Here is a 12720-nt window from a genome sequence, read left to right as displayed (position 1 = left end):
ACATCAGGAATCTTTGGAAATCCAGATCCATACACAATTCATCATCTAATTCATTACTTCAAAATCTTGCCTTTGGATTTGAAAAAAAACCCACACCCTTTATTATTTTGGAATTGCAGTGCTGTTATGTAAAAATCCCCATACAACTTTATATGTGTTTGTCTTACTGATTTTAAAGGTCCACCTGCTGTATTTGCAAGTATACCATTTGCTTTCCTAAATGTCAGTCAGGAGAAACATGGCAGCAGCCTTCACCTATCTTCACTTGACAGCTAGATGTCTGTGGTCAGTAGACATACCATGGTCCTGCCACAGCCCCTTCTATCAGATTTCACTCAGTCATTAAATTTTAAAAAAAAACCAAAACCCACCACCAAACAAAAAACAATCCCAAAACCCCACCCAAACCGAAAAAACAACCCAAACCCTAATTGAATTGCGGTGTTTCAGTTAAGTTTCATGGTAGGGGAAAAGCAAGCTGCATTAACTTTGTTATTTCTAAACCCCAAGACTGTGCTTTTATTTTAGGATGATGCCACCTGGGAACACGGATCTGCATTCACATCACACGCGTTCTGCAATACAGGGACCAAGAGAGCGCCTCGTCCCCCTCCCCACTCACCCGGGCAGGGCGCAGGGGCTGGCAGTGGCAGCACCATACACTGCCCACAGGTCAGACCCACACGTGCATTTAATGCATCGATAAAGCGTAGGGTAGTTTCTTGATCAGTGTTTGATAGCATCTGTGTTTCTGAAGCTGCGCAAGTGTGACAAATGGTTGGGGGATGAGAGTCTTCTACCACATCAATATACCCCCCCCCCCCATTCTCCCCATCCCACCCCAGCAAACAAAACAAATGCCCCATACCTGGAGACGTCTCAGTGCCTGAATAATTAATTAAAATAAGCATGATAATGAATAATCTATGTTAAGCATTTTCTTACCCTTTATTTTTTCATTATGATCAGAAGAGGAATATGATTAACAGCAGTTTAAACTTTAGCAGTACAATTTCAGTATTAAATATAAAACTACACTGCAAGTTGATGTATTTTAAAAATGGTTATGTATACTCTAGCCTTAAATTTATGTATCAAATACAAGTAACTCAGTTGTTTCTTGCCTTGACAATTAACATATCTAACAAATTTCAACAAGCCAGACATCCATCTTTTCCATTAAAAAAAAATAAGCAAGCACACCAACTCTTATTCATAGCAAGGGGGTGTAAAGATTCAACACTTTCCTGAGTGTTGTGCAAAGAATAACAGGTTTGAGAAAGTCAGTTAAATAAGTGTAATGATAAACCTAAAGCTAAGCTGGAGGACCTTTTGATTAACTTCATATTTCATATATTACTTGCATCAGTTGAGAGCAACATGAGTTACAGAACTTCCATGAAAACAAGCCACTTACAAGCAGGTGGTTAAGCTTGATCAGTTTATTAAAAGGATTATATGACACGGTTGCCTGCAATAGCAGGGGACTGGATCTGATGACCCAGGAAGTTCTTTCCAGTCCCATGTTTCTAAGCCATGCACCAAGTGTATCCAGCCCACACTTTCACATTTGGAAAAAGCCAAAGCCACACACACACACACTCACAGAAAAAAAAAAATTTAAAAAAATAGTCCTTGATGACACCATTTCATTTCTCTAGATATTCACTATGCAGAAGGGAACAGAGCTAAAGTCCTGTACAGAGGATACATTTACTCGAGGTTGATGTGGTACTGAAGTCAGTTAATAATTAGATACCTCCAGGCAGATTCAGTTACAGGGCATACCAACACTGCACACTGCCAGACAATTTCTAATCAAGCCAAGAACCTCCTGCAGGAATGAGGTCTCTTTGCTAGCAAGCACAGAGCACACTGAATAAGCTAAAAGCAGCTGTTCTTAAATGAACTACCCTACCAACCGTGAGTGAATGACAGATAGATGGTAAGAAGCATTTACCTACTAGACAAGATCTCTCTGCACACTCAGGCAGAAGTAATTAGTTCAGAGCAGCAACCATTGCTCCTACCTTGCCTGTCTCTTGAGTACGTTCTCTTTAAAAGCTGGTCTACAGAATCAGTGCAGCCTTTCTCAAGCACTACCAAAGTAGTAGTTCGCTGCTGCCATGCAAGACTCTACTTTCAAATGGTAGGCAAGACATTCCCATCATTGTGGCCAGTTTGCTAAGACAACGTATACAGCCATAGCAAAAAGCCTTTGCAACAACTAGAGATCTCAACAATTGCCTACATTCAGCCCATCTAACTTTTAGGCACTTGGTTAAGGTGTCTGGGTCCCTAGTCACCCAGAACTCCCCCCACCCCCCCCAGGAAAAAAAAAAACTTGAAAAAATTAGTAATCACTGAAGGCAGATAGTCTCAATTACCTTCTGGAGGTGTCTCTTGACCCCCACTGAGCAAAGCTGCATTTCAAGCAACCAAGTTCTTAACACAGGCACCTCAGTTAGACAGGATGAATGGAGACTTGCATCTCTTTCAAGAGATACTACCAATACTCTCCAAAACCAAAGGCAATTAAGCAATTAAGGTTTGCAACTCCAGTTATGTTTGGAAACAAACTTACAGTCAAGTAATTAACCTGTAGTCCCTCCCTCCCAAGCATAACAGCCTTCCACATGGAGGCTCTGCTATTTAAAAAAAAAAAAAGCAAAAGCATTCTTCTGAACAAAGAGTGGACACGGCTGCTTTGCCACTCATTCATGGGAAAGCTGAAGGATCAGAGAACAGTTACTCAGAGACCTGGAATGACTAAGCACTGCTAGTGCATGCAAAGCAGAATTAACAAGATGGTTTTTAAATTAATCCTAGTCATCTTCTCCACCCCACAAAATTCATGCAAGTGTTTGAGAAGATAGTCAAGACATAATAGCCCCACTTTCCAAAAAGGCTTAGGCTTTTTTTTCACATATTGAAAAAAGAAACTTGCTTTTGTTTTCTTTCTGTGGGTAGAGAAATACATTTTTGGCATGTTTGAGAATCATAGATTATCTATGAAGTCCATGCTGTTTAAATTCTCCAACTAGTTTCTATAACCTGTCAAAAAAACCATAAGCAACCTATACATGTTGCCCCAGTATTGAACATGCATGCTCAGAACTCTCCACTTTAGTGAAATGAGGTGTTACTTCTGTGCTGATAGTTGACGAGTCAGCATTACACGACTTTGAGACCAACTAAATTAACATTGTCGTAATATGAAAGGCAAGCACAAGTTCATTTATTTATAGCAAAGGTCTTGGGTTACAGGAGGTCAGTTCTTGCCATCTTGGAAAGATAGGGGATAACTTATTGCATACATGTGCATTATAATTTAGCAGCAAGTCATTCATAGAAACACTTCCCTCCTACTGCTTTTTTGGTTTATCTCAATTATATATATATTTTAGCTTTACAAAGCATTTAACACCACCTTTAAGTTAATGGTCTTTTATTGGAAAAAAAGACTAGCATTTACAACTTGGAATGGACATAAATTGTAATATCTTGAACAGCAATGTTGATAGTTGTGCTGAAGTCCACAGGCTACTCCGCCAGCTCCAAGTCATGGTACAGAAGGTTTTAAAAATATGAGAGTCCAAAGATGCTCCCTTGGTGAAGGTTTCTTTTAAAAATTTTGTGAACGGTAACAGCCCGACACCCGTTTCACTATAGTGCAATGCAGACAATGTTAAACCAGTATTTTAACACAGATATGCCATCCATAGTTAAGATCATCATATTTTTGGAGCACACTGCTACGTACAGGAGAACCATTCAACCTTTAGGGCATTTTCTCTAAGTTTTGCATCCTTCAACCATTTTGCTGCATACCATCCTGAGGTATAAACCAATTTTAAAGTAAACCAGCTATGACAATTTATACTACAAATTGAACTAGAATCCACTGTTGAACAAAAGAGTGGATCTTTTAGGTTGGTTTTTTCCTTTTAATACAAATGTCTGACTGTGCTCAATTGTCAAGCTGCATGCATGAAAAACCGGCCAGCCCAAACAGTGTAATAGTCATTAGCAAATGGAACTTTTGAGTTCACTAAGTGCTTCCTTTTTTTTATTTTCAAGGTAGTACAATTATTTATATTGTAAAACTGATGTTTAACTTTATCTTTTGGGGACAGGACCACCAACCATTACATGCAGTTTGTGGACAGAAGGTATTTTGACATTCAGTTTTGCTATACAGAAACAGAATGAATAAATGAACATTTTTTTTGCAAGAGGTAAGTAAAAGATTCAATTTGATTCTTCTAGAGGAAAAAAGGTGTAAAGGAGGTCTCTTCACTTTGCAGTCATCATCTGTACGAATTCTGAAAAGATAAAAAGTCACTGTGATTTATTGTCTCCAGAGTACTTCAACTGGTAAGTCTCTTAAACACACTTGGCATAAAAGAAGCCCCTTTCACTGCATCCAAGTTTTTGTCCACAGAAGCGGACATCTGAATAAACTGGTGTCTCAAGTAACAGGTTTGAGTCAAGACAAGTATCTTTTTACCTTCGTAGTTGACTTGCCCATCCCCATCAATGTCTGCTTCTCTGATCATTTCGTCTACTTCTTCATCTGTTAGCTTTTCTCCTAAGTTTGTCATAACGTGACGTAGTTCTGCTGCACTGATATAGCCATTGCCATCCTACAATGAAAGAGTTGCACAAGATCATAATCAGCAATCCTGACATTGCTTAACTGTGAAACTACACCTAGGTTTCCAGTAACTGCTTCTGAACTAGCCTTATGGCACTTGGGACAGATATATAGACCTGGTGCACTGTATAACCCTACAGTACATACTAATTTCATTGCCTTACAAAGCACACATGTCACCATATACTTCCATACAATTATTGTACTGTAAGAGTAACTGCATGCCTGATTTGTAGTGTGATAAGGTAGTTTTGATGCTTTTAAAGAGCTTTCAAAAATAAACCCAGAAACAAAGTGGTTTTTTTTAGTCTCTGCTGCCTAAGCAAGGCCAAAAAAAATTTCCCCACCAGCAAGAAACAAAGTCAGCTTTCTCCTCTTTGTAATACTACCTCTATAACTAGACTGCAGGTGGGTAGGTTAGGCTTCTTGGATAAGATGATACAGAACAAACCTTCAAATAAAGCATCTGAATTCTACTCAGGAGTAGTGAAAAGCTTCATGGCAAAAAAAAGACACTGTCAGTGTTCCCACTAGTAATATCCAAACCTAGAGCTCATCCCTAGCTATTTCAGATATTGTTCTCTTTCATCTAGAGGAAGATTACACTAGATTAGAGCAGGAGTTCTTGTGATGGCCATGACCAGTAGATAAGCTACCTCAGAGGCTTTAAACAAATGTAGTATGCAGAAACAACTCCATAGGGTAGATGAAGTACTAACCAAACAAATATTTCCTTTAGCACATTTTCCAGCTAAGTACTAGAGATTGCCACTTTTTTCCATAAAAAGTAGTAGTAAGGTCTTCTTCCACACATGCATGTGCATCAGCTTAGCAGCTGCACCAGACATTGTTCAAGACAATTATCTTGTAACATCTGTCATATCCAAGCAATCCAAAGAGAGGAACCCCTGTTCTAGAAATAATTGACCTTCATATATGCCCAGGTATCCTTAAAGAAGACAGAGGGAGTTGAGTAACCTCAAAGTTCACTTATTGAAAATGGAACATCCAATACTTCACATCCCTCTGAATACTGATGACATCTTTAGCTTCAAAAGCTTCTGTGAAGAAGTATAAAGCCTTATGCATCCATGCAAACAATTCCCCATTCCCCCAAAGTCAGAAGGTACAGACAAAACCCACCCCCTCCAACCCACCCCCCAGAAAAACCAAACCACTCCACAAGTATCAAGTTCTGCTCATCTCTGCTCCTAAGAAAAGGCCAGAAAGTTTTCCTCATGATGAGCCTAAAGCTTAGATCTGCTGTGTAGAACCAGGTAGAACCAGCCTGCAACAGCCCTAGTTCTGTTTCCAGAACAGTCCCTGCTCTGTTTCCAATTCCTCTGCTTCTATTAGAGGACTTTTCCTTCTAGACAAGAGGAGAGAAAACACCAAGGAAAAAACTGACATTATTAGTGCTTCTAAAGAATATTTGTACTTCTATTAATACCTTGTCAAAGACTCGGAATGCCTCACGGATTTCTTCCTCGCTGTCTGTGTCCTTCATTTTTCTGGCCATCATGGTTAAAAATTCAGGGAAGTCGATAGTGCCATTGCCTTAATGAAAAGAAACTTCCAAAAATTAAACTTCCATGCTTTTCTTTATACAAAAAAGAAATCCAGCATTTAATTTAGCCAGGGAGAAGACTGACAGATCCTCTCTAAACCATTCTTATAGAAGAACTAGATCTTCTCCCTCAATTGCTACCACTTCCTTTTTGCTATTACAGTGTCCAGTAGCTACTGTCACTGCAGTGTTTCAGCACAACAAAAATAGTTCAACTGTTGCCTTCTCTCCAGGTCAAACCACACCATTTGCCACCCAAGTTGCAAGTAAAATGTCAATCTGATGCTCTAAGGTTAACCAATACTAAGACTTATCTTTACTTTGAAAGACTCCCCAAAATCAATCATTTAGTTTCTTTGTAATCTCCCACAGCAATTGGGAAGGGAATGTATTATAAAGCTGGCACTACAAATCCAGGATATCGAAAATTTGAGAAAAATTACACTTCACTAAGCTGCTCAAATATGTGTTCCTTGTTAAAAATCAGTTTTCTTATCAACATATGCTGTACACCACAAAAGTAATGCACCATTTTAAGGGGCAACAAGGACCTGCAAATTCCAGTGATGTGAGAAAAGCTGCCACTATGTGGTATTTCTGATAAGCTTAGCAGTATGTGTTCTTACAGGTATTTCACCGCAAAGCTGAAAATCCCTGGTAACACCCAGGCCTCACCCCTAAGATTTTTAAGTTCTTCATTCAAATCAAAGATTCAAACTTCAGGCTGCTCAAAGCTGTGAGAGAAGTGGTATGGTGAAGAAACAAGTTCTCTGAAACAGCAGTAACTAGATTTGTATAGTCAACGTTCAACCCTATAGGCAAAAAACCTGCATTAAATAGTTCACTGTGCAACTAAGATCTACCCATCGCTTGAGGGAAACATACAAACTCAGTGGGTAAGTATAGCAAAGAAGCTAAATAAATACAGTTTAAGAAAACCTTTGCAGCTATTTATCATCATGGCCAGCTTTATCTACAGCTAAATCTGAATACAGGTCTTGTTCATTGAGGATTTTTCAAAGCTGAGTACATGTAGAATAATAGCAAAGCATTCTGCCATAAAACAAGTTTAAACAGATAGGCAGGCATACTTATCTGAAGTCCCCAGTCTCCTTTCATTTTTAGTCTACCAGTGAAACATTGTGGACTGCAGCCTAGAGAAGTCACTATACACAAACTCTATGTAGCACTGCAAACTAACTTTTGTCAGTAACTGCATCCAGGAGTTAGAAATTAAAGTCAACTTACATTTTAGGAAAGTACTTTAATTAATGCAGTCTGATAATCAGATAATCTATACTCTTGCCAATATACTTTCACTCTTCTTTTATACAGATATTAGAGAAAAATCACTATCACAACCAACATACAAGGTCACAGCCTTGACATCACTAGGCAGGGGAAAGCATTTTTCCTTTTTATAACTCCTAGCCTGTCTGGAGTCTCAGAAATACGATGTGCAGTTACCGTTTCTGGCATCTGTTAAGAAATTCTGATAGGCTTGATATAGGAAGGTTTTTCTGCTTCTGCCTCCAATCTCTCTCCCTTGTCTATTAGTGATCCAATAGACTACATTAGCCTATACAGTCTCTCCCTGTTGCGTTTTCAATTCTTGGAAGCTTAGCACTGTTCCACTCCTACCACATTTTTGACCTAAGATAAAGCCACAGACATTAGAAGGGCTGAAGACCAACATGGGCTGACAAAAGAAAAGCTGGGTGGAAACACAGGTTAACAGCAGGTCAGGGCAAGTCAGATAGCAATAGGAAGCCTGTGACCCATAAAATATTAAAGACAAACAGCATAAAACTTTGTCTCTGCCAATCCCCTCTTTTGGAGTCTCACTAATACTGCTAGCATCTTTGACTGCTGTGCAGAGAGCAATTAAAAAATTGACACCTGAGTTTAGATTCTATTGAGCATTTTGAAACTGCTTCAAGAGATCAATGTCACAGAATCTTCTCTATACAGTCCAACCCCAGGTGTGGAGGCAATACATACTCAAGATGATCACAGTGCTAATAACTACTTTTCCAACACTTACCATCAGCATCTACCTCGTTGATCATATCCTGCAATTCTGCTTCTGTTGGATTTTGACCCAATGACCTCATGACAGTTCCCAGTTCTTTTGTTGTGATAGTACCATCACCATCTTTGTCAAATAGGGAAAAGGCTTCCTTGAATTCTAGAAGCAGAAACAGTCCCAGTGTTTAGTAACATCACCAGCATAAGAAAGCTGCATACTAAAAATGCACTCCACTGACAACATCTAGTACAATTTTAAGAAACATTTTATCTGTCCATGTATTGAATTAACACTCATATTAATAAAAACTACTTACAGTACCAACACATAATTTGTATAGTGTATTTAAACTTATTTCATGTGGCTATTATCTGCATTACAACATCATCTTGCTTGAGAGACAGTTGCACCATAAACAGCAGCTGCTTAGGACAAGCGAAAGTACCCACTGGGTTCCCTTCACCATTAACAGACATACAGGAACAGTAAGTCTGATGTTAGCTACAAGTGGGTGATTGGTCTCCAGAAAGTCAAATAGTGCTCCTTTGCCTAACCAGTCTGAATTACAAACACCCTGTTACAAGCTATTTTAAAAACACTGGCTTATATTAACATGTAATAAATCCACTTTAGGTTTATTTGTTGCCATTTCACTCCAAGTTTATCTTCATTAAAAAGAGCACCTAGGTCTGCTTTGACTACAAGAAGTTCACTTGAGCCTAGCAATTATTTCTGTTTGCAAGAAATCCAGACTTGACTCAAGTCTGAAAGTCTAAAAAAAGTTATTATCTGTAGTCCAAGGAACAAGCAGTCTATATTAAGAGGCAATGAACCAGTAATCTTCCAGAATGCTTGGTTGGTTTTGATTTTTTTTTTTTAAAGTGAGTGCTTTTTTAAAAGGTATTAGTACAGATTTGAAATTGTCAAAAAGTTTTTTGCATTATGTTTGAGATAATATATTTTCTTTTAGTCCCAAGGAGTTAGCAAAAAAAATCATTTCTCATCAAGACACTTACCAGCAATCTGTTCTTCAGTCAGCTGATCAGCCTACATGAAGAATAGAACATTTTAGAATATTGTTTACCTCTAGCTATGTCAAGATACTTCCTTTAGATTTCAGTAGTGACTTATCATTACTTTTAAAAAGCCACTCTCAACCCCTAGAATTCTGCCTCTGCAAGGAGGCTCCACTCATCTATCCTATGCAGCTGTTTCCAAAAGCATATAAGCTAACTTGTTTTAAAACTGCACATGAAGAACCAGACACACCATCCTTCAACTTGGATGATTCCATTTGGGCAAGCAAAGGACACAGAGTAGGCTCCTTGCAATTGGCCAGAGAAGCACGAAATCCTTAATGACACATCTGGGGTTTCACATCACATCAGATGTCATTTCCAGCAGTACAGTAACCCTAACACTGCATGGGGGTATCTGCACATTAGTGGGCTAATGACAAGTGTGCCACCTAGTGATCCAACACCACTGAAATCTGCCCTCCCCCACCACACTGCACCCAGTATTAGCCTACTGTAAGCTGAACAGAAAGGACTGTGCTGCAATATTAGGAGGAGTTACTACTTGGTATTATGGAGATTTTTGCCATCTCTGACAAAGATAATGCCAGTTTTCACGCATCACATTTTTCCATTCAACCAACCAGTTTAAGGTGCCTCACACTGATATGCAGGTCGTTTTATATATCATTTTAAGTGGCAAGATTTAAAATGCCTGCTTATGACCTTCTGTACATCAAGAGGCCACTGCTGCATCCAAAGGTATACAGCTCAATGGGCAATTAAATAGGCTTTCCCAGAGCTTAGCTCTGCTAACCACATCCTTCCAGAATCCTCTCCCTTCTGTACGGCTAGAGCATCACAAAAAGCTCCACTGTTTGGACTCAGGAACTAACCAGTTAGGGAAAAATATGCATTCTCCTATTAAGTAAAAAAGAAAAAACACCTGAATTTTACATGCCTAGTCACAGATACTGGAGAATACAAGGTCCTAACTCCTTTTAAACTCATTTTATTGGACAACTTTTACTAATAGAACAGAGAATTTTGTAGGTCAGAGAAAGCAGGCTTCTCATAATCCTTTTGTCCTAAAACACCATTATTCAAGCATAAAAACCACTTTACTGCAGTAAAGAACAATAAATACAACGGAGAGTTAACAGGCTATACAATTTGTTAGCTTTCTTGCACAGGGAAATAGGGCAGGGTTGAAAAACCTGCTGTATATGTTAAGTGACATACACAGATTTCACCTGTAAATAAGTGTTGGGATTTTTTAATGGCTGTATGTAATGACTAAACAATTCCCCATATGTACAGTGGGTTGGAGCAGGGGGGGAGAAAAGGGTAGAAACACTAAGAGCTAAAGACAGTTCAACTTTAATACATCATCTTTAATAACAGCAGAAAACTTGTGTTCAAAAATCCAGTTTGCCGTTCCACATTCTTTTGTGATTTTCCAGAAAATGCGAGGTTTTACTTAAAGATTGTCTAAGGAATTTACATAACAGACTCAATGCCCTGCAGAACAGGAAACAAGAGCCACACCTCGGCAAAAACCTCCAACCCACAGCACCGGCTCGTTGCCCCATTAGTTGGAGCTCACCAGATATTTCTAAAAAAATCAGATTTCAAATTAAAGAAAAAAGCCAACCCAAACAGCTTCACACAGATGGCGATGCCAGAAGCATGCAACCCGACCCTAAATTGCCATGGTGTTCACCTTTCGGAGCAACAGGCACAGCCGCTGCCTGCTTGCCCTAGCTACAGGACAAAGGTACCCAGGGCTGGAGCCATCACCCCACCCAGCCAAGTCATCAAATCCTGTGCTGGTGATGTCAGCCTTCCCCGACGGGAAGGGGAGATGGAGAGACAGAGCCGAGGAACACCCAAGACTGCCAAAATGTGATTAGAGGTCAGCCTGCAACTGCTTCGCTGCTCTCGTAGGAAGCGAAAAAACCGCCGGGAAAATCCCAGCCCTTCCTCTTGCCGTCGTTTGAGAGGAGTCCGGGCTGGCACGGCAGAGCCCGACGGCCGGGGGATGATGTGAGCGGCTCCCGGAGCCCACCAGCGATGCGCTTCGGAAGGCGAGACGGATGCTGGCATCGCCGGGTTGGGAAGCAGGAGGCTCGCAGCCCGCCGAGCGCAACAGGCGCCCTTCCCGGCCAGCAGCCACCCACTGCTGCAGTGCGTCCCCATTTCCCCTCCCTCTCCAGCCGCCGGCCACACCACGTCCTCAGCCTTCAGCCGAGAGGGCGCCTCGGCTCCGCAGCCAGCTTTCCCCATCCCCTGCCTCCCTTCGGTGCCGCGGACAGCGGCTTCTCCCCCGCAGCCCCCGGGGGAGAGGAAAGGCTGCGCTCCCTCTCCCCGCCCCGAGACCCCCATGCGGGCGTTGGGCCGTTTCCAACCGAGCAACGCGCACTGCGCCCCAGTCGCCCCCCCCAGCCAGGGGGTGCGCGGGGGCCGGAGAGGAAGAGGAGGAGACATGATGTAATGCAGTCAGCGATGGGCTTCGCCGCGGCTGCTGCGTTTTTTGGGGGGATGGGGGGGGCGAGGGCGCAGTAGCTGCAGCGCGGTGCCCTCCCCCGGGCCGCCGCCCCCCCCCTCCCCCCCGCTCCCTGCGCAGTGCAGCTGGTGCCGGAGCCGAGCGGGATCCTCGCCCGCAGACCCGCGCCCCGCCCGGCACGGCCCCCGCCCCGCAACGCGCCCTGCCCGGCGGAGGGGCCGCGGCCCTGGGGAGACGCGCCCGGCCCTTTCCGGAGAGGAGCGAGCGCCGCATGCGGGGGAAGGCGAGGCGGGGCCGCAGCGGGAGGGCGCGGGGCCGGGGCGCCCACACGGCAGGCCCCGAAGAAAGGGGAAGGAAGCGGCGGAAGAGGAAGGGCCACAGCTCCGCGGCGATCCCCGCGGCAGGGGGGGCCGTGGCCACCAGCCCGCTCACCTCACGGGGACTCAGGCGGGAAGGGCTGCGGCCTCCCGCCACCCCGTCCCTGCGGGGCCGCCCCAACCCCCATTCCTCCCCGGGGAAACCCCGGCTTCCGCCGACCCGACCGTCCCCGGCTCCGCAGCGAGCCTGCGGCGAGCCCCCCGCGCGTCAGCCCCCACAGCAGCCCGAGCACCCCGCGCTACGGTCGGTCGAGCTACCTACCATGGCGCGGCGGCGGGCCCGGCGACGGCTGCACGAACTGCGCGACCACGAGCGGCGGTGGCGGCTGCTGCTGCTCCTGCTGCTGCCTCCTCCCCGGCGCGGCTCGGAGAAGTGCTAGGGGTGTGAGCCTGCGCCTCCCCGCTATATATGTAGGGCTGTATCCCTCCGCCGGAGCGGGGCCTTTTTCTCTCCTCCCCGGCGCGATATGTCTGAGGGTGATTGCAGCGAGCAGCCCTGCCCCCTCTGCGGCCCGGCCCCTCCCCTCCCCTCCCGGGCTCGCTCCCCCCGCCCCCCCCCCCCCAAGCC

The 12720-nt window shown here is 43.5% G+C and overlaps 1 protein-coding gene across 2 annotated transcripts; it reads right to left on the bottom strand.

Annotated features, from left to right (window-relative positions):
• Positions 1-925: 925 nt before the first annotated feature.
• On the bottom strand, positions 926-12661 carry CALM1 (calmodulin 1). Of its 2 annotated transcripts, XM_054826079.1 has the most exons (6): positions 12415-12661; positions 9270-9300; positions 8269-8412; positions 6108-6214; positions 4511-4646; positions 926-4325 (listed from the first exon to the last, which is right to left on the bottom strand). In XM_054826079.1, exons 1-6 carry the CDS (start codon positions 12415-12417, stop codon positions 4297-4299), a joined length of 450 nt encoding a protein of 149 aa, XP_054682054.1. In that variant the 5' UTR covers positions 12418-12661; the 3' UTR covers positions 926-4296. The 2 variants fall into 2 exon arrangements, with proteins under 2 accessions (XP_054682054.1, XP_054682053.1); XM_054826078.1 differs by having other exon boundaries at positions 926-4646; positions 12415-12621.
• Between the last annotated feature and the right edge of the window lie 59 nt (positions 12662-12720).

Source organism: Grus americana, chromosome 5 (genome assembly GCF_028858705.1).
Source record: "Grus americana isolate bGruAme1 chromosome 5, bGruAme1.mat, whole genome shotgun sequence".
NCBI lineage: Eukaryota > Metazoa > Chordata > Aves > Gruiformes > Gruidae > Grus > Grus americana.
Note: the sequence above shows the minus strand (reverse complement) of the source record. Positions and strands in the feature narration are given on the sequence as shown.

Coding starts and splice junctions, on each gene's coding strand:
- CALM1 (XM_054826078.1), bottom strand. Junction 8,413..9,269: donor GACTGAAGAACAGATTGCTG/GTAAGTGTCTTG, acceptor TTCTGCTTCTAG/AATTCAAGGAAGCCTTTTCC. Junction 4,647..6,107: donor CATTCCGAGTCTTTGACAAG/GTATTAATAGAA, acceptor CTTTCATTGTAG/GATGGCAATGGCTATATCAG.